Consider the following 18,621-nt stretch of genomic DNA (forward strand, 5'->3'; position numbering starts at 1 on the left):
AACGATGCAAGAATGCTGTTTACAAATGTAAAAATATAAATCATTTGCGCAATTAATATTTTAGCTATGTGAGTCAATTGTTAAGATAATAATATTTATTATAATTGTTATATAATATAAAAATTATCACAAAATTAAGATTGCGTAAATATATATAATTTAATTATCATATATTTATATTATTATATATAAGCTAAAATACTACAAAAGTATAAAAAGTTTAAATTGTATATTACCTGTAATATACAATAAAAGACACTGTAAAATGTATGAGCAGTTACGTGGAATATAACTGGTTAAATCGCAATGGATTTTAGACAATGTTTTATTGATTATTATTACACTGAATTCTATCTGAAGAAAAATCAAGTGAAATTTACCCCGACAAATAAATGTCGATTACTTTCTTTTGAAATTATCATATTAAATCGAAATAACAATTTTGCGAATAATTAAAAAAAATCTTCTTTTTTATAGTTTGATACGTATTCGTAATTTTTACTTATACTGAAATGTTTATATAATACTTATGATACAGTGTTAAATAAATACATGTGATATTTTTAAAAATTAAAATAAATTAAAAGAAATAGCTCTCTTAATATTAATTTAATTAGTAACCACGGTGTTAATTAATTTATTATATAATCTTATTAATTTAAAAAATAAATAAATTTTCTCCTTAAGATATAAAATGGAAAGATTGAACTAAATGTAAACTAAAGCAAATACTTACAGAAACGTGGTTTAGCGGTGAATGTCTTGCTAGCTTCACCGGGCTCCGATTGACCGGCTTTGTTCACGGCGATTACGCGGAACTGATAATCGTTGCCTTCTATCAGACCATGTACCAGAGCTTTGGTGATCGGTGTTTCGATCTCTAAAGCTTTCTCCCACATTGTGCTGTATTTGTCTTTCTTCTCGATGATGTAGCCCGTAATGGGTGATCCGCCGTCACTGACGGGTTCTTTCCAAGCCAGTTCCACTTGATTGGCCGTCCAATCGACTGGCTCTGGTGCTCCCGGTGCAGCTGGAACGGCTACAAAGAATAATTACAGATAAAATTAATAATTATTACACAAATAATATAATAATTATACATAGATCAAATTGGCAACAATTTTAGATAAATGATAGTGAAGCTGCAATATAATGATTATTTTTGCACAATCCAAACTCTACGAAAAAAATAATTAAACATTAAACATTAAAAATAAAAAAACATAATTTTTAAATTAATTATAATTTTCTAAGATATCACTGAGAGATATTATAAACATTGTTTGTTATCTTCTCCATCATTATGAAAAAAGATTCACTTACTGAAAGGATCTTTAGCTACAATAGAGCTGAAGGTTTCCAGCGGTTCGGATTCTCCTTCCTTGTTGAGTGCCTTGACTCGGAATTTGTATTCATGTCCAGGTGTAAGTCCCTCGACTTTCATCTCGGGTCCAGTGGTTTTCCCAACTGGTAACCAGACTCCGGTCTCTGGATCGAACTTCTCCACAAGGTAACCTTCGATCGGTTCTCCACCGTCGTCCTTGGGTTTCTTCCATTTAAGCGTGCATCCTTCCTTATGCACATCGGATACCTCCAATGGTCCTTCCGGCTTACCAGGTTTAGCTAATAAATAATTGCAATTTATGTCATTAATATAATCAAATATATGTATGTACAGATATATTTAACAGGGTGTCTACTCAAATCTTGTAAAAAATTTCCTGAAAATTCCCTGATTTTCCACATATTTTTGTTCAAAATTCCAAGTAAAAAGAATATTTTCAAAACTTTTTAATACAACTTTCTCTAAAATAAATTTTTTTATTACATGCATTTTTTATATCTCTTTCATTCATAAGAAAGAAAAACAGGGAGTTTCTTAAGTTTTAATGTTAAATATTTTATCAATATTTTGTGCTGTCTGGGTAATAGAAAAACTACTTACAGATAACGGTAACTTCAACTTCAGCGGTGTCGGATCCATGTTGATTGACCGCTGTAATCTTGTAAGTGCCGCTATCTTTGCGCTCGGGCTTATCGTTGAAGAATTTGCTATTGTAAGGTACATTCTGTATTCTGCGGTGTGTGGTCTGCTGAATGCTCTTATTGTTGATCACCCACGTGACGTCTGGCGGCGGTTCACCAATGATCTTGACGTCAAAGTGAAACGCTTCGTTTTCGCGCACTGTTATGTCGCGCAGATTTCGTCTATCAATCTTCGGTGCAACTGCAGAGCAAAAATAAAAAAATAATTAAAATCAAAATAAAAGTTAATAAATACATTCTTCATGTATATTAATTATATTTTATTAATTTTAAAATAAGTTTTATATTTCAAAACATTTAGGAATTTTGCTAAATGATTAGTTGAAATCATTTTATTAAAAATGACACGAAAAATTGATTATACTTTTAAAGCAAGTTTAAATTTTTTTTTATTAGAAAACAATATTATTTAAGATTTTTAAATATTTAAGAAAATATAAATATATGTATATAAATAAAAAGATCTAAAATTTTATATAAAGATATAAAATTTGATAAAAATTATATTAGCAATATATATATATAAAATATAAAATTAAGATAGCTTTGTTGGAATGGAAGACTTACGTCTTCGACTCTTAGCGGTTATTGGTTTGCTGGCGTCAGACGGTTCGCCGGGTCCCGCGGCATTGACGGCCTTGACTCTGAACTCATACTCGACACCCTCGTCGAGATTGTCGACGCGGCCTTTACAATCCGGCCCGGTCTCACACGCTTTGATCCATTTAGGCGCGCCTTTTTCCCGCTTTTCGATCACATATCCAGTGATTGGAGATCCACCGTCTTTCAACGGTGGAGTCCATCGCAGATCCACGTGATCCTTATCCCAGTCGGTCGCTTCCGGACGTCCTGGTGCACCAGGTTCATCTCCAAAAATAAAATTAATGTTATTTGTCTGAAAGACGCAGACGTACGTTCTCGGAAATTAAAAATAATTACATATCTAGGATTTTTCCTAATTAACTCAAAAGTTTTTTAATTTTTTCTTATTTTAAAACTTTAAATATATATATATAATAAAAATAACAAAATTAAAATTTTGCTTATATACAATATTCTGTATTAGTGAACAAAATTTTAATAAAATAAATTAAAAAATTAAAATAATATATATATATATTATCCAGATTTGAGGAAAAATTTAGATTTTACCGAATGGATTTTTAGCGACAATTGCATGCTCCGTTTCCAACGGTTCGGACTCGCCCTCCGCGTTCACAGCTGCAACTCGGAATTTGTACTCCTGGCCGGGCACCAAATTCTCCACGACCATGTTGGGTTCTTTTGTTCGTGCGACCGGTATCCATCTGCCAGTCTCCGTGTCCATTTTCTCAACCACATAATGATCCAAGGGCGCGCCGCCGTCGTCCAAGGGCGGATTCCACTTGAGGGTGCAACCTTCCTTGTGCACGTCGGATACTTTGAGCGGTCCTTCGGGTTTACTCGGTTTGTCCAATATAAGTATCTCGATGGACGCTTCATCTTTGCCAGAGCTGTTTTCCGCCTTCAAAGTCAACGTGCCGCAATGCGCTCTGGTCGCCGATGAAATTACGAACTTGGTCTTATAATCCTCTACCTCAATAGTCAGAACATTACCAGACTCTTGTTTGGCCTTGTTCAGGAACCAAGTTTTGCTTGGGGGCGGTTCGCCCGTGACTTTGATATCCAATCGAATAACATTGCCAGCCTTGATCGTGATGTCCTTCAGGTTGGTGCGATCGATCTTAGGTGCGGCGTAACGATCCTTGGCGGTCAAGGTATCGCTGGGCTCGCTGGGCTTGCTCTGACCACCTTTGTTCACGGCTTTAACTCGGAATTGGTACTTTTGACCTTCCACAAGATCTGGCACTTTAGCTTCAGTCTTGTTGCCCGGAACTTCCACGGCTTTCTGCCATTTGCCATACTGATCTTTCTTCTCAATGATATATTTCTCTATGGGAGCGCCGCCATCTTTCTTGGGAGCCTTCCATTTCAAGTCTGCATGATTCTTCGACCAGTCTTTCAATTCGGGTTTACTAGGTGCATCAGGCTCGGCTATAATAAAAAATAAAATTATAAATAATGTGATATATATGTAATTTATATATTTTTTAAATATTATAAGATGTATAAGAAAATTGTATACTTTGTTTTTATAGAAAAATACATAAATTCTATAAAATAATACATATATATTTTTCTAACAACCCAAAAAGTTTGAAATTTTTTATTTGAGATTTTAATTTTATAAATTATTGTTAAATTAAAATTTATAAGAAAGGAATTAAAAAAAATTAATAAAACAACCACGAATATAAAGAATGCCATAAATAAATGAAATTACTTACAGTAAGGATTCTTCGCAGTTGTTGGTATGGACGTTTCCAGAGGTTCGGATTCACCTTCAGAATTAACAGCTTTAACACGGAATAGATAATCCTTGCCCTCATTTAAACCGGAAACATCTGCCTCCGGTGTCTTGCTGGTGCCGCATGGTACCCAACGTCCTGAATCTACGTCCATCCTCTCGATAACGTAATGGTCAACCGGTTCGCCACCGTCGTCATCGGGTTTGTTCCACTTTAGCTTGCAACCTTCAGCCGTGACGTCGGACACGTCGAGCGGTCCTTTCGGTTTGCTGGGTTTGCTCAGCACCTGGCGATCATCACAAAATGATCCATTATAGTTATTTAAACATGTTTAACGAGTGATTTTTTATAGGATTTAATTCATGTAAATAAAATAATTCACGTAATGTAATTTATATATTTTAATTCGCAAAGCAGTTATTGCGTGAACAAACCTGAAGCTCGACATCGACTTGATCGGTGCCGCTGTCGTTCTTAGCGATCACGGTGTAGGTGCCGGTATCCGAACGTTGGAGTTTATTGAAAATGAACGTAGTATGATAATCTTCATTCTCGATCTTGAGCCGATCCATGCTCTTTAGCACCGCGTCCTTGAGCTTCCACGTGACGACTGGAGGCGGTTCACCTTTGATGTCAGCTTCGATTCGCAGCATTTGGCCGACTCGCATGACTTTCTTCTGAAGGTTCTTGCGATCGATATGCGGTGCCACTGCAAATAGAAACACATTGATATATATTATTATAACAACCGATTAAAATTAAATTTGAAATTGGATAATTAAATTCAATAAATAAATTATGCAATATGGATTATATATATATTGTCTATTTACAGAATCGGGGCTTGGCGACGACGCTTTTCGAAGTATCACTAGGCTCGCCAGGTCCGGCTTTATTGACAGCCACGATCCTGAACTCGTACTCATGACCCTCTTGAATACCGTCGGTCACTTTAGCGGCTGTGCGATCTCCTGGAACTTTGGCGACATCCACCCATTGTCTACCTTCTTTGTCTCGCATTTGTACGATGTATTTCTCGATCGGTGCACCTCCGTCATCCTTGGGCGGGGTCCATTCGAGATCGACAAAGTCCTTGTCCCAGTTCCTGAGTTCCGGTCTACCGGGCTTACCCGGTTCGTCTAAAATCAAGAAAGTAGCGCATGAAAGATATGTTAGATATTCAAAGATTGGGTTCTTATTCCAAGTTAAATAATCATATATTTCGAATTAGATATTATATTTTATATTTTATACTCTATATATGCGTACCAAACGGATTTTTGGCTATGATAGACTTGTCTGCCTCCAGATCGTCGGATTCTCCTTCTCGATTAACGGCTTTTACACGGAATTTATAAGGTTTGCCCTCTTGCAGTCCGGTGACAGTAGCTTCTGGCTCGGTGCTACGGCCGCAAGGTATCCATTGTCCCGTAAGAGGATCCAGTTTCTCAATCTCATAATACTCGACCGGGGAGCCGCCATCGTCTTCCGGTTTGTCCCACTTAAGTTTGCAGCCATGTTTATTTACATCAGTCACTTCCAACGGACCCTGAATTAAAGAAAAATATTAATTAAAGAATAAGATACATAATATAATTATTCATTTTCCGAATTAAATGGATAATTAATTATATTATAATTTTAAATAATATTTTAAATCTTTTTATATCTTTAATTTTTCATTTAATCAAAATATAATTATTTATTTAGTTTTTATATATTTTATTTTAATTAATTAAATGACTTTATAAATGTCCTATGTATAATTATGCATATTATAATTGTATATATATATATATATGTATCTTTTGATTGTGAGTAAAAAATTAAATTACCTTTGGTTTACTAGGTTTGCCGAGGACGGTAATTTCTACTTCAGCGGTATCTTCGCCGACCTCGTTCTTAGCCTTGATCACGTATTTGCCAGAGTGGGCACGTTTAGTTTTCAAAATAAAGAATTTAGTGTTATAGTCAATATTATCGATTCGAATCGTATCATCCGACACAAGTTCCTTCTCCTTAAAGGTCCAAGTTACTTTTGGTGGTGGTTCACCAATTATGTTCACATCTAATGTCACAGTGAGACCGACTTTCACTGTTATAGGTTGTAGATTTGTACGATCAATGTATGGTTTCACTGCAAAAATTAAATTAAATTAATTAATAAAGAATGCTCATTGTTTATGTAGAAATTATTTTGATCAATTGTTAAATAAATCTTTGTATATATAATATATATATATTCCTTTTTTATAATGTATATATATTTTAATAATAACGCAAAACTTTACTTACGCCAACGAGCTTTAGCAGTGTGCGGATTCGTGGCCTCGCTAGGTTCACCAGGACCAGCCTTGTTGACAGCACGCACCCTGAATTGATATTGGTTGCCCTCTTCCAACCGGGGAACTGTGCCAGTACATATGGGCCCTTCCACTTCAGCAGCTTTGACAAAGTTACTACCAAATTTATCCTTCATCTCGATAATATATCCGGTAATTGGTGCACCGCCGTCTCTTATCGGTGGTTCCCACTTGAGTTTCACCATATTTTCCGACCAATCAATGATCTCTGGAAGTCCAGGCGCCGCCGGAGCATCTGAAATATTCCAAAAAGCATTCCATAAGTTTATACATACTTTAATAAAGAAATTATATATATATATATATATATATATATATATATATATATATATATATATACACATGTATATAACTAAACAGAAAAATTTTATCTTTTTTAGTTGATATTTTTACTGTAATAATTGTGATAAAATTGAGCAAAATTGTATCTATTGAAGAAAAAGATATAGCTATAAGTTTTATAATTATAGAAAACAGTTACTATTTATAAAATGTACTGCTAATAAAACAGAATGTATTGTACATAAATTATAGTATCTAAAATTATTTTTAATTTAGAATAGAATTATAAATATGAAAGTTATAATCAAAATTATAACACTATACCGTATGGATTCTTGGCTATGATGGGAACATCACTTTGCAGAGGTTCCGATTCACCCTCCTCATTCACAGCCTTCACACGGAATTCGTATTTGTGACCGGGTTCCAAGCCAGTAAGGGTGTGCTCAGTTTTTTCAGGATCCACAATACCGGCCGGTAGCCATCGACCTGTCGTCACGTCCATTTTTTCTACTACATAACTGGATAAAGGAAGACCACCGTCGTCTTTTGGCTTGTTCCATTTTAATTTACAACCCTCCTTGTGTACATCTGTTACTTCCAGTGGTCCCTCTGGCTTTCCAGGTTTGTCTGTTAAAATTAATTAAAATTATATAAAGTTACAAATATCTGTATCATATAATTTGTACTTTTTTGGATTAATTTTTGCCCTAAAAGTTTATTGTCAAAAAATATAAATAAATGAAATATATGTATGCATTTTTTATTTTAGTACTAAACGAATAAAAAATAATTTACATATGTTTATATTATAATGTATTCTAGATTAAAAATAATTATAACTCGCTGGAGAATATTTTTCAAATACTTGAATTAAAAAGAAATATGAATGCAAAGTTTATATACCGAGAATATTAATCTCCACATCGGCTTCGTCTTGTCCGGAATCATTTACAGCTTTGATGGTGTATTTGCCAGTTAATCTGCGACTTGTATTTGTCAACTGAATCTTAGTGAGATAATCTTCGTTATCAATTTTAACGTTGGCTCCGGTTTGAAGCGGAGCGCCAGCAAAGCTCCATGTAACTGTTGGAGGCGGTTCACCTTCGACATCAACCTCCAATTTCACCAATTGACCTGCTCTGACTTTGATAGTTTGCAGCTTTTCACGATTGATATATGGTTTTACTACGAGAAATAATATAACATTATAAATTATTTTATCAAAATTATTATAAATATGAATCTTATATTTATTCATATTTTGTATAAAATCTGAAAAATAAATAAAATTTTAATATTAAATTTTAATTTAATTGAGAGAATTTGAAATTAAAAATAAAATAAATATGAAATATAAATATTTTAATATTAAATTATAAAAAAGTTTTAATTTGATTTCTTTTCCTACTTATAATTAGTGTGTGATATTTTTATATACATATATAATAGAGCTAGAAATTATTTTTTTAAATTAAGAAAGTAAACCGGTTAATAGTAAAGTACTTACGGAATCTTGCTTTAGCAATGTGTGGTTTGGTCGGATCGCTAGGCTCCGACGGTCCAGCCTTGTTAACAGCGCGAACACGGAATTGATAAGTGGAACCTTTCTTCAAGCCGGTAACGCGACCTTTAGGTTGTGGCGAATCTGTGACAAGAGCTTCCTCCCACTGTGAAGAGGGTTTTTCCTTCTTTTCAATGATATAGCCAGTGATCGGTGCACCGCCAGTGTTTTTCGGAGGTTCCCATTTGAGATCAACGCGATCGACGTCCCAATCTTCCAGTTCCGGTGTTCCAGGTTTGCTTGCCACATCTATAAAAAAAATCATAAAAAATAAATATTAATAAATTATTTATTTTATACAAAAGTTAGTCTAAAAATAATATCTTCTTAGAACCATAAATTCTTTAACAAAATCGAATTTAATTTCATAAAGATAAGACATACATATTTTAGAAATACAAAAATTATATTTTTTCTAATCTAATTTATATAGATATATTATTATTTATTAATTAATTTATTAATTATATTTAATATTTTACAATTGACTAATTTTTATTTCAATTAATTTATTCCAATAACAAATTTTTTTACTTATTTGATACAATATTAAAAATTTACCGTAAGGATTCTTCGCAAGCGTGGCGCCGTCTGTCACGAGCGGCTCCGATTCTCCTTCCTCATTCAGAGCCTTTACTCTGAATTCATACTCATGTCCTTCTTGAAGACCTTTTATGTCCATCTCGGTATCTGCAGTGCGACCAACGGGTATCCATCTGCCGGTCGATTTATCCAATTTTTCCACTTGGTAACCAGTAATCGGCTTCCCGCCATCGTCCTCTGGTTTATCCCATTTGAGTTTGCAACCGTTCTTTGTGACGTCCGACACTTTGAGCGGTCCTTTTGGCTTTCCGGGAGCAGCTATGTGTTAAAAAAAATTATGAGAATAATTTAAATTTAAAAAATCATCTATCAAATTATCAAATAATTTATAAAAAGGAAATATTTTTGTATAAACCACTCACATAATATTGTCACTTCGACTTCTGCTTCGTCCTCGCCGTGAGGATTGACAGCCTTGATCTTCCACACGCCGGTATTCTTTCGTAAGCTATCAGAGATGGTGAGCTTCGTATTGTAATCGATGTTGACTATCTCAATATTCTCGGCGGATTTCACCTCGTTGCCGGCGTGATACCACTTGATCTCTGGCGGCGGTTCGCCACGCACGTCCACGTCGTACTTAACGGGTTTACCAGCTCGCACGACAATCGGTTTCAAGTTTGTTCTGTCGATTCTCGGCTTCACTGAAGCGGGCAAAATTGTACAACACGACATTATTTCACGGCATATATTAGAATTTAAAAAATGTAATATTTAATTAATAAATTAAAAATATTTTTTAAATGAAAACTTACGAGCCTTGTGCTTGCAGATCTGCATCTTCGACGCGTCTGATGGCGGCGAGGGTCCGGCTTTGTTTACAGCGATGACTCGGAATTGATATTCGCCCCTTTCTTTCAGATCGGGTACTTTACCCTCAAGCTGATCTCCAGGCACCTCGATAGCTTTCTCCCAATCAGGCTTGTACCGATCTTTTTTCTCGATAATGTATTTCTCGATCGGCGCACCTCCATCAAACTCGGGCGGAGCCCATTTCAAGCTGACGGACTCGTTATCATAATCAGTAATCTCGGGAGTTCCAGGTTTCAAAGGTTCATCTAAAAGATAATTACATTCAAATAAATTTAATTTTGAATTGTCATAAATTAACATATTCAAATTCAAAAAACGTTAAATATAACGAAGATATAAATTATACTTCAAAAAATATATAATTTTTTAATATTTGATATTCAACACTTTGACAATTTTTTAAATTAAAATTCTAAAGAAATAATCATACGTAATCTGTTTTATTTAAAAACAAACTTAATTTAATCAATTAAGGAACTCATTAATAAATAATAACAATGTAATTTCCCGGATATTTCTTTAGTTATTTTGATAAAGTTCTCAATAAAAAATATCGATATACCATATGGATTCTTCGCGATGACGCCGCGCTCGCTTTCCAGAGGTTCCGAATCGCCTTCGTCGTTAACAGCTGTCACCCGGAACTTGTACTCGCTTCCGGGATTCAGGCCAGTTACCTCAAATTCCGTGTTTGGTGAATTTCCAGGTATTTTACCCACTCTGACCCATTTGCCGGTTTTCGTGTCCATCTTCTCAATTTCATACTCTTTGATCGGCACACCACCGTCATCCTCCGGTTTCTCCCATTTTACTTTAGCCGTAGTATTGGTGACGTCGCTTACTTCCAAAGGTCCTTTAGGAGCGCTCGGTTTTCCTGCAACAAGAGAATTAAATTAAGACTTTTTTCCAATGTAATTCATTATAATGATTTTATTTTATTTTATTTTCAAAAATTGTATTTGTGTAAAACTGATATAAAAATTAGATGATTAAATTAAATATTAATATTTAATTATTAAACTTTAATTAAATTATACTTTAAAACGTTAATAAATTATTACATAGATTCTCATCTTTAGAGTGTGTTGCGAGGAAAAATCAAGATTAGAGATTTACCGAGTACTGTAAGTTCGACGGTTTCTTCGTCCTTGCCGTTAGCATTCTCAGCAGTTAGAGTATACTTTCCGGTATCTTTGCGCATCGCATTAATAATCGTGAAATCCGTATGATAATCGACATTGTCAATTTTGATGCGTTCAGTAGTGGTCAGTGGAATGTTATCTCTCCAGATCCACTTGGTCTCTGGCGGTGGTTCACCAGATACATCCACAGACCATTTATGCGTGCGACCAGCTTTGATGATGATGGATTTGAAGTTGGTTCGGTCAATTCTCGGTCTCACTGAAAAATTATTTTTTAATTGTAGAAAATGAATATCCATCTTATAAATTAATTAAATATATATCTACCTTATTGAGTAATTTTATATTGTATGTAGAGAGGAATAAAATAAAACATTTCCAAAATATATATATATATATATAATTTATCTCTTAAAAAAATGTCTAACAAATATAAAGTTATGTAAACAGCAAGTTTATAATAATTCTGATAATTTATTTGATTGTAAAAAAAAAGTAATTTTTTATAATTATAAAAATTGTGTCAAAAGGAAGAGAGGGGGAAAAAATCTAGATTAAATCATAAAAATTTTAACTTACAATTCCTATGCTTGCAAAGATGATTGTCCGTGGGATCGCTAGGCTCGCCAGGACCGGCCTTGTTGTGAGCGCGAACGCGAAATTGGTACACCATTTTCTCCTTGAGGCCTTCAACTTTAGCTTCGGGAGTCGCATCGGTGGTTTTCATCACTTCGACCCAATCGGGGGAGAATTTGTCTTTCATCTCAACGGTATAGTGAGTGATCGGTCTGCCACCGTCGCTCTTGGGTTTCTCCCATTTCAGCGACACGCTGACATTATCGTAGTCGAAAATTTCTGGTTTACCAGGCTTGCCAGGCTCATCTGTCGAAAAAGTGTATAAAATATAAAACAGACTGTTAGGATTTAATTAATATATATAACAGGATATATACAATATATATAGCAAATTTAAATTAGATAATTAAAATATTATTAATTTTAATTAAATTAATAATATTTTAATTATCTAAAACTATTAATCGTAAAATTACAAAATCAAATACATCCTTAGAATAAGGACATACCGTAAGGATTCTTCGCGAGAATAGCTTCCTCAACCTCCAATGGTTCGGATTCGCCTTCCTTGTTGACTGCTTTGACGCGGAATTTGTACTTCTTCTTGGGCGTCAGGCCAGAAAACGTAAAGGTCTTTTCGTTGGGGCCAACTTCTCCAGCTGGAATCCATCGCCCGGTATCTATGTCCATCTTTTCCAACACATAGCCCGTGATATCTGTACCGCCGTTGTCTTCGGGTCGATCCCATTTGACCTTGACGTGATCGGCACGGACTTCTTCGACTTTGAGTGGTCCTAATGGAGCCGATGGTTTGTCTGCAAAATAATAAAATGCAGTGATTATACTCGAGATATTCTAATAAATTTTATTCTTCAAAGCTCTATAAAAAGAGATGGAAATAAATGAAAAACTGATTTTACAGAATTTTAATGAATTATATATATGAATATATATAATATTCTTTAAGAATTTTTTATTATTACTGACATTATTTTATTAAAGAAGCATCAACTGAAACTTCTCCTCGGAATATCTTGCATGTTAATAGACATAGTAAACTAACCTAAAACGACGACGTCAGCCTTGCTCTCGCATGTACCGGAACTGTTTGTCAACACCAATCTGTATTTCCCAGAATCAGGCCGGGTAGTCCTTCTGACTGTCAACACAGTATTTCTCTCATATTTGTCGATTGTAATCCTCTCGGCCGCGTCTTGAACAATCTCCTTCTGGTCGAGGAACCAGTGTACTTCCGGATCTGGCTCGCCGGCATACTTGATGTCGTACTTGATGACCTGGCCCTTCTTGACAACCAGATTCGTGAGCTCGTCGCCGATGATGTACGGTTTGACGAACCGACATTTCGCGATGATCGGCTTCGTGGCATCGGACGGTTCACCAGGACCGGCTTTGTTAACCGCCCGTATCCTGAATTCGTATTGCGTGCCTTCTTTCAGACCGTCAATAGTCGCTTGAGTGACGTCACCCTCGATCTCTTTACCCTTCACCCATTCCTTGCCGAATTTCTCTTTGTACTCGATTACGTAACCGGTGATCGGTGCACCACCGTCATTCTCTGGTTTTGTCCACGTCAAGTCAGCATGATCCTTGTCCCAGTCGGTTACATCGACGTTCGTCGGTTTACCTGGCTCATCTGTAAAACCCCGACAAAGCCATTGTTTTTTTAATTCTATTTTAAACTGGCATACTTATGATTAGTATAAAATCAAAATATAAAAATTCTTCAGATCACAGATTATTGGATTTAATAATCTTCATATTTAAATAAAACTACTTTTAAATAAAATTATACTTATTTAAATACAATTAATAAAATTACTTTAATAAATATTTATTTAAATAAAATTAAACTTTAATTTTATACGTAAATAAGATAATAAATTTATATGTATTTAAATAAAATTAATTACGTAAATAAAATTAAACTTTAATTTTATACGTAAATAAGATAATAAATGTTGATTAATACAAGTTTGATAGATTTTTACCCCATGGATCTTTGGCTAAGACAGGCTTGGCGAACATTGCCGGTTCACTGGAACCGAGCTTGTTTATGGCTCGTATACGGAACTTGTATTCCTTCTTCGCAATGAGATCTGTAACCTTGTAGACGCACTTTTCGCCCAACGCAACCTCGCCCACGTTATCCCATTGAGATTTTAAGCTGAGATCGAGACGTTCGATGATGTACTTTGTAATAGGAGTGCCGCCGTCATCCTTGGACGGCTTGAACGATACGACGCAGGAGTTTGCGAAAATCTCGTTGACCTCGACGTCGTACGGCGGGGATGGAACGTCTTAAAAGAATAATTTAAAAATAAAAAAAAATACAAAGACGCAAGATTTTTAAAACAATTTTTTTTAATAAATAATATAAACCTTGCATGATGATGTTGACGTCCTTTACTTCTTCACCCTGGTTGTTACTGATCTTTATCTGATAGATTCCGGACAATTCGCGCTGAGGTTTCTTGATCTTATACGTAATTTTATCCTCGCCGACAACGATCTCGACTTCTTTGAGAGGTAAAGGTTTGCCATCCTTCAGCAGTTTAGCTTCTACTTGGCTCTGCTTGGTGCCATTAACTATACAGATTACAAATATAAATGTGACAACTTGTGTGCAATCCAGATCATATTTGCGCATCGGTTGTTATATTTTTTTTAAATTCTCTTATATTTTTCTATCTTTCTATTTCTATTATGCAAAAAAAAAGATATAAATAAAATGTATAGATATAACAATCTAAATATTATATAAAAATAAAATATAATTAAAATACAAGCCATATTACCTTTGAAAGGCACAACAAAGGTCAATGGTGCGCTGCAGGGTCCTTCCACCTTTTCGGGGAAGTCAACGATGGGCTTGCTCTCGCCCTTGTTTACAGTGAGTTTGCAGCTGCTGGTCAGCTGACCGCTCTCGCACATGATCTCGCCGTCGTCCGTCATCTCCAGTTTGTTAAACACCAACTGATGTTTACCACCGCCAAGATTCTTGATCTCTACTCTCTCATTGGGCTCGATCTTCTGGCCGTTGAAATAGAATATAGCCGGCGCAGTCTGATCCTGAAGTTCAATGTCCAACACCAGCTTCTCTCTCTCTATTGCGACTGTGTCTTTCAACTTCTTGTTGAAGCGATTGGCGTCTGTGATTTGTACACAAAAATATATGATTTTAATACTTTTCTTTTCGTGAATAATCGAGGCTAAGTCAAAGTAACTTTGTTGCTTACAATTAATCACGATTTCAGCTTCCGTCTTATCGGCGTTGCTCACGCAAGAATACAGTCCGGCGTCGGTGACTTTGCAGTCTTTAATGACAAGTTTTCGTTTTCTGCCATCTTCCTTGATTTGCACTCTGATTAAGCAAGAAATTATTTATATAAGTACGCTTAGAAGAAAAAGAGAGAGAAATACGTGAAAGATTAATTATTAATTTAGAGTACCTCTTGTCAGGCGTGATCGCTTGGTCACCCTTGAACCATTGAACGTCACCCCCAACATCATCGAGTTCGCAAAGCAAGGTCAAAGTCTCCTTTTCTACCAGCTGCTGATGCTTCAATACTTTGACGAATTTGTAAGGATATTCTGAAGAAAAGATGTCGTTATTAAATTTGATAAGTTTGACAAAATATTATAAACAAAATGATATTATATAAAAAAATATTAATATGTTAGATTACATTATATAATTTGAAATCATATGTAAACTAAACTACATTGTTTAAATTTCAATAAATAATATTCTTACCGATTACAGTGAGAATAGTATCAGTCTTGTCCGTCTGTTTGTTTATTTTGCAACTGTATTCGCCACTATCTTCGAGGGTTGCGCTCTTGATTATCAGCCGGCACACACCGGACATGTCTTTGGAAATAGTATATTGGTCTCCATCCTAAAGAACAATATTTATGTAACATCGAGGAATGTTGAAAATACCGTTTTACTCGAATTTTCCCTATGATGAATTACCTCGAGTTTCGTTTTCCCTTTGTACCAGGAAACTTGCGCCAGATTAGAACTGATTGTACATTCCATGTAAGTCTCATGCTTGGTGAAGCCACTGCTCTTCTTCGGCAGCGGTTTCGTGAACGTGTATGTTGGATCAGGTTCTGGAATTTTGTGTTATTAAAAAAAATATATTTCTTTTTTTATTATAAAAAAATATTTGATTAAAAGCAAGAAATATTGTACAAATATGTACCGTCCACGTTGAGGAATCCCGTGCTGGATACACCGGCAATTTCAATCGTGTATTTTCCAGTATCTTCGACTTTAGGTCCAGTGATGATGAGTTGATAACAATCTTCCTCATTTTTGAATTTATATTTGGCCGATGCGAATAATTCCTGTAAGAATTAGTAAAGAAACAAATGTTTCTATTTATTCTACTTTCTCATGTAATTATAGAATAAATTATATAAAATTTTGTAATTAACTCATAGCAATAAAAATAAATAATATATAAAATAATTTAATGTATTTCTTTCAACACACTCACGTCCTTTCGGAAGAACCATTTCGGTTTGCAATTCGGTTTCGAAAAGTTCGCTTCGAAGACAACCTTCTTGTCCTTGCCCTCTTTAGCATATTGATCCACCAGTGGTTTCAGGAAGCTCTCTTGTTTCTGTGAAAGAGAGAATCATCAATCAACTGTCAATCATGTTCGTGGATTCAGCCGAGGAATTCCACAGTAATAGTATCGTTCAACATCGACAGCTTTGCCAGGCGATACAATAAAAGTAGAAGAAAAAAATCGATGAAAAAATGGAAAAAACGCCGCCGCTGCCTCTCCGTACGAGCAGAAGAACGGAGGGTAACAGACGACAAAAAAAGACGAAGTCTCCATAAATACTTCAAGAGAGACTCTAGAAAAAAAATATTCTAGAGAGAGAAAAACATGAAAAAATCTGCAAGAAGCTCGATCGATCGTTCGTCAGCTGGACCGGACATTTTCAAGTAATGTAACTCGTCATGCTTATTACTGTTAAAAGTGTTAAACAGTTTTGAGAAAGAGAAGAGTCAGTAGGCTTTCTCGAGAAGAATGTTCGTCACTGCTAGATGCGCGAGAAGATAATTGCTGAAGAAGCCGCCGCTTACGATACATTCAAAAAACACGACATTGATGAGAAAAGACATTATATATTTGATATTAGGAATTCCAATTGTGGATCGTCTCGGTTATAAAATTAATATACACGTGTATAATTTTACAATTTAAAATAAAAATAAAAGTATTAATAACTTGAAGATACATGTTGTGTATATGATTTTTAAATTAATACACAACACTATTATATAATAATATAAGAAATATTCGAATAAAAAAAATCTATATTTCAAGTTTAATCTAATTTATTAATAATTGTTAATTTATCTTTATATAAAATATGTATGTTCTGATTTTTTTAAACTCTCTAAGTTTAAACAAGTTGTTTTATTAAAATAATCACAAATTAGAATCCCTTTAAATAAGTTCTAAAATTAAATAGAATGTTTATTGGAAGAGAATAAGAGAAGAATTAGAGAAGTGATAAAGTTATATAAAGATTGAAACAGAGGGTGCAATAGTGAAAACAATGTGTAACTTCGATTTAAAAAAATTAATTGAAGGATAATAAAATTAATCGAAGCCAGAAGAGAAATAGAATTTGAGACGAGACGATTAATTTATACAAAAGTATTGTCGAGTAAAAGAATAAGAGAGTTTCTCGAGCGAGTCAGAGAGAAAGAAGACAAACAGATCGTCGAGTTTCGGAGACTGTTTGAGAACAGTGGCAGGCAAACATCGACAGTCAATATCACGTGATATTATCGATGAAATAATTCGATTCACGTAAGAATCGGTCCAACCTCCGTCTTGGTGAAGTGATGCAGGACTGGCCAGTCGGGAATTAATTCGGCCAGAGACGGCCTACGCGATCCACTATTCTAGAAACAACAAAAGGCAAATCCGCAATCACAGTATCTTCTCCGGACGCGGTCGTCAAATCTTACTTGCTGATCGCTTTCAGCGAAAAGCCCTGATGGGCTCTATTCAGAATTTGATTGTCATTGCTATTCTACAGTTTTGTAATTTTCGTTCTTTTAAATTTCCTGGATAAATCATTGCTATTACAAATTATACATGATTAGCACTGTACAAAGTGACAATAATATTATTAAATATAAATTATTACAGAGCATTACTCATTAAATAATTATATATAACAGTTATATATATAACAGTTACAATAATTATTAAGCTATAAATTATTATACAGAGTATTATTCAAAAAAAGTCTATATTATTAAAATAATTATTAAATATAATGTGCAGGTATTATCTATTTTAGTTAATGATGGCTGTTCTACTTCTAATTGCATATTCGATAGTTTTACATATAGTTTTACACATGTATGAGACACATAACTCAACAGAGCAAAGTCTGACGATGAAGAATGTTAAATCTAAATAATCTATACAATTTATTCGAATATGATATAAGATTAAACATCTACACTGTTATATGTTACATTTTACTTTGAAAATATTTATGAAAGCGTATGCATGCGTGATGATAAGTGTACGTGATCATTTTTAATTAAGCCAAGCATGAGAGACATGGACTATTCAGCCGTGATTTATTAATTTTTATTCCTGCTAACGTAAATTCATTTATTCGCATCTCCGTTTTATATAGTTTCTCATAATTTACAGAAACTATTCGAAAAAGCGCAGGCCAAAAAGGGGAATCTCAATCATTAACAATCGCAAGAATTTTGAAATAATTCATCAAATTATAAATCCTAATTTAATTATAGTTAATGTAATTGTTTCTTGCAAACTCTGATTAGATAAAATGTAATTTTAAAATTA

General features: G+C 34.4%; 1 protein-coding gene across 24 annotated transcripts in view; it reads right to left on the bottom strand.

Moving 5' to 3' along the window:
* Bent (projectin protein bent) overlaps nt 1–18,621 on the bottom strand; it is a 97,376-nt gene that overhangs the window by 24,455 nt on the left and 54,300 nt on the right. For 19 of the 24 annotated variants that reach the window (XM_072900489.1, XM_072900487.1, XM_072900486.1 and 16 more), the window contains 32 exons: nt 17,616–17,693; nt 16,264–16,389; nt 15,967–16,111; nt 15,735–15,874; nt 15,513–15,657; nt 15,208–15,349; nt 14,995–15,119; nt 14,554–14,907; nt 14,138–14,344; nt 13,747–14,055; nt 12,801–13,391; nt 12,247–12,552; nt 11,741–12,043; nt 11,136–11,420; nt 10,582–10,893; nt 9,962–10,264; nt 9,569–9,850; nt 9,165–9,464; nt 8,550–8,852; nt 7,946–8,227; nt 7,364–7,669; nt 6,690–6,992; nt 6,230–6,531; nt 5,664–5,943; nt 5,228–5,533; nt 4,829–5,103; nt 4,374–4,680; nt 3,199–4,080; nt 2,614–2,913; nt 1,946–2,227; nt 1,324–1,623; nt 737–1,039 (listed from right to left, as the gene is read on the bottom strand). In XM_072900489.1, coding sequence (XP_072756590.1) covers nt 737–1,039; nt 1,324–1,623; nt 1,946–2,227; nt 2,614–2,913; nt 3,199–4,080; nt 4,374–4,680; nt 4,829–5,103; nt 5,228–5,533; nt 5,664–5,943; nt 6,230–6,531; nt 6,690–6,992; nt 7,364–7,669; nt 7,946–8,227; nt 8,550–8,852; nt 9,165–9,464; nt 9,569–9,850; nt 9,962–10,264; nt 10,582–10,893; nt 11,136–11,420; nt 11,741–12,043; nt 12,247–12,552; nt 12,801–13,391; nt 13,747–14,055; nt 14,138–14,344; nt 14,554–14,907; nt 14,995–15,119; nt 15,208–15,349; nt 15,513–15,657; nt 15,735–15,874; nt 15,967–16,111; nt 16,264–16,389; nt 17,616–17,693 — 9,184 coding nt within the window. The remainder of the gene's footprint in view (nt 1–736; nt 1,040–1,323; nt 1,624–1,945; nt 2,228–2,613; nt 2,914–3,198; nt 4,081–4,373; nt 4,681–4,828; nt 5,104–5,227; nt 5,534–5,663; nt 5,944–6,229; nt 6,532–6,689; nt 6,993–7,363; nt 7,670–7,945; nt 8,228–8,549; nt 8,853–9,164; nt 9,465–9,568; nt 9,851–9,961; nt 10,265–10,581; nt 10,894–11,135; nt 11,421–11,740; nt 12,044–12,246; nt 12,553–12,800; nt 13,392–13,746; nt 14,056–14,137; nt 14,345–14,553; nt 14,908–14,994; nt 15,120–15,207; nt 15,350–15,512; nt 15,658–15,734; nt 15,875–15,966; nt 16,112–16,263; nt 16,390–17,615; nt 17,694–18,621) is intronic. The other 5 variants (XM_072900503.1, XM_072900505.1, XM_072900506.1 and 2 more) reach the window with 1 other exon arrangement.

This window comes from Anoplolepis gracilipes, chromosome 10 (assembly GCF_047496725.1).
Source record: "Anoplolepis gracilipes chromosome 10, ASM4749672v1, whole genome shotgun sequence".
NCBI classification, from domain to species: Eukaryota; Metazoa; Arthropoda; class Insecta; order Hymenoptera; family Formicidae; genus Anoplolepis; species Anoplolepis gracilipes.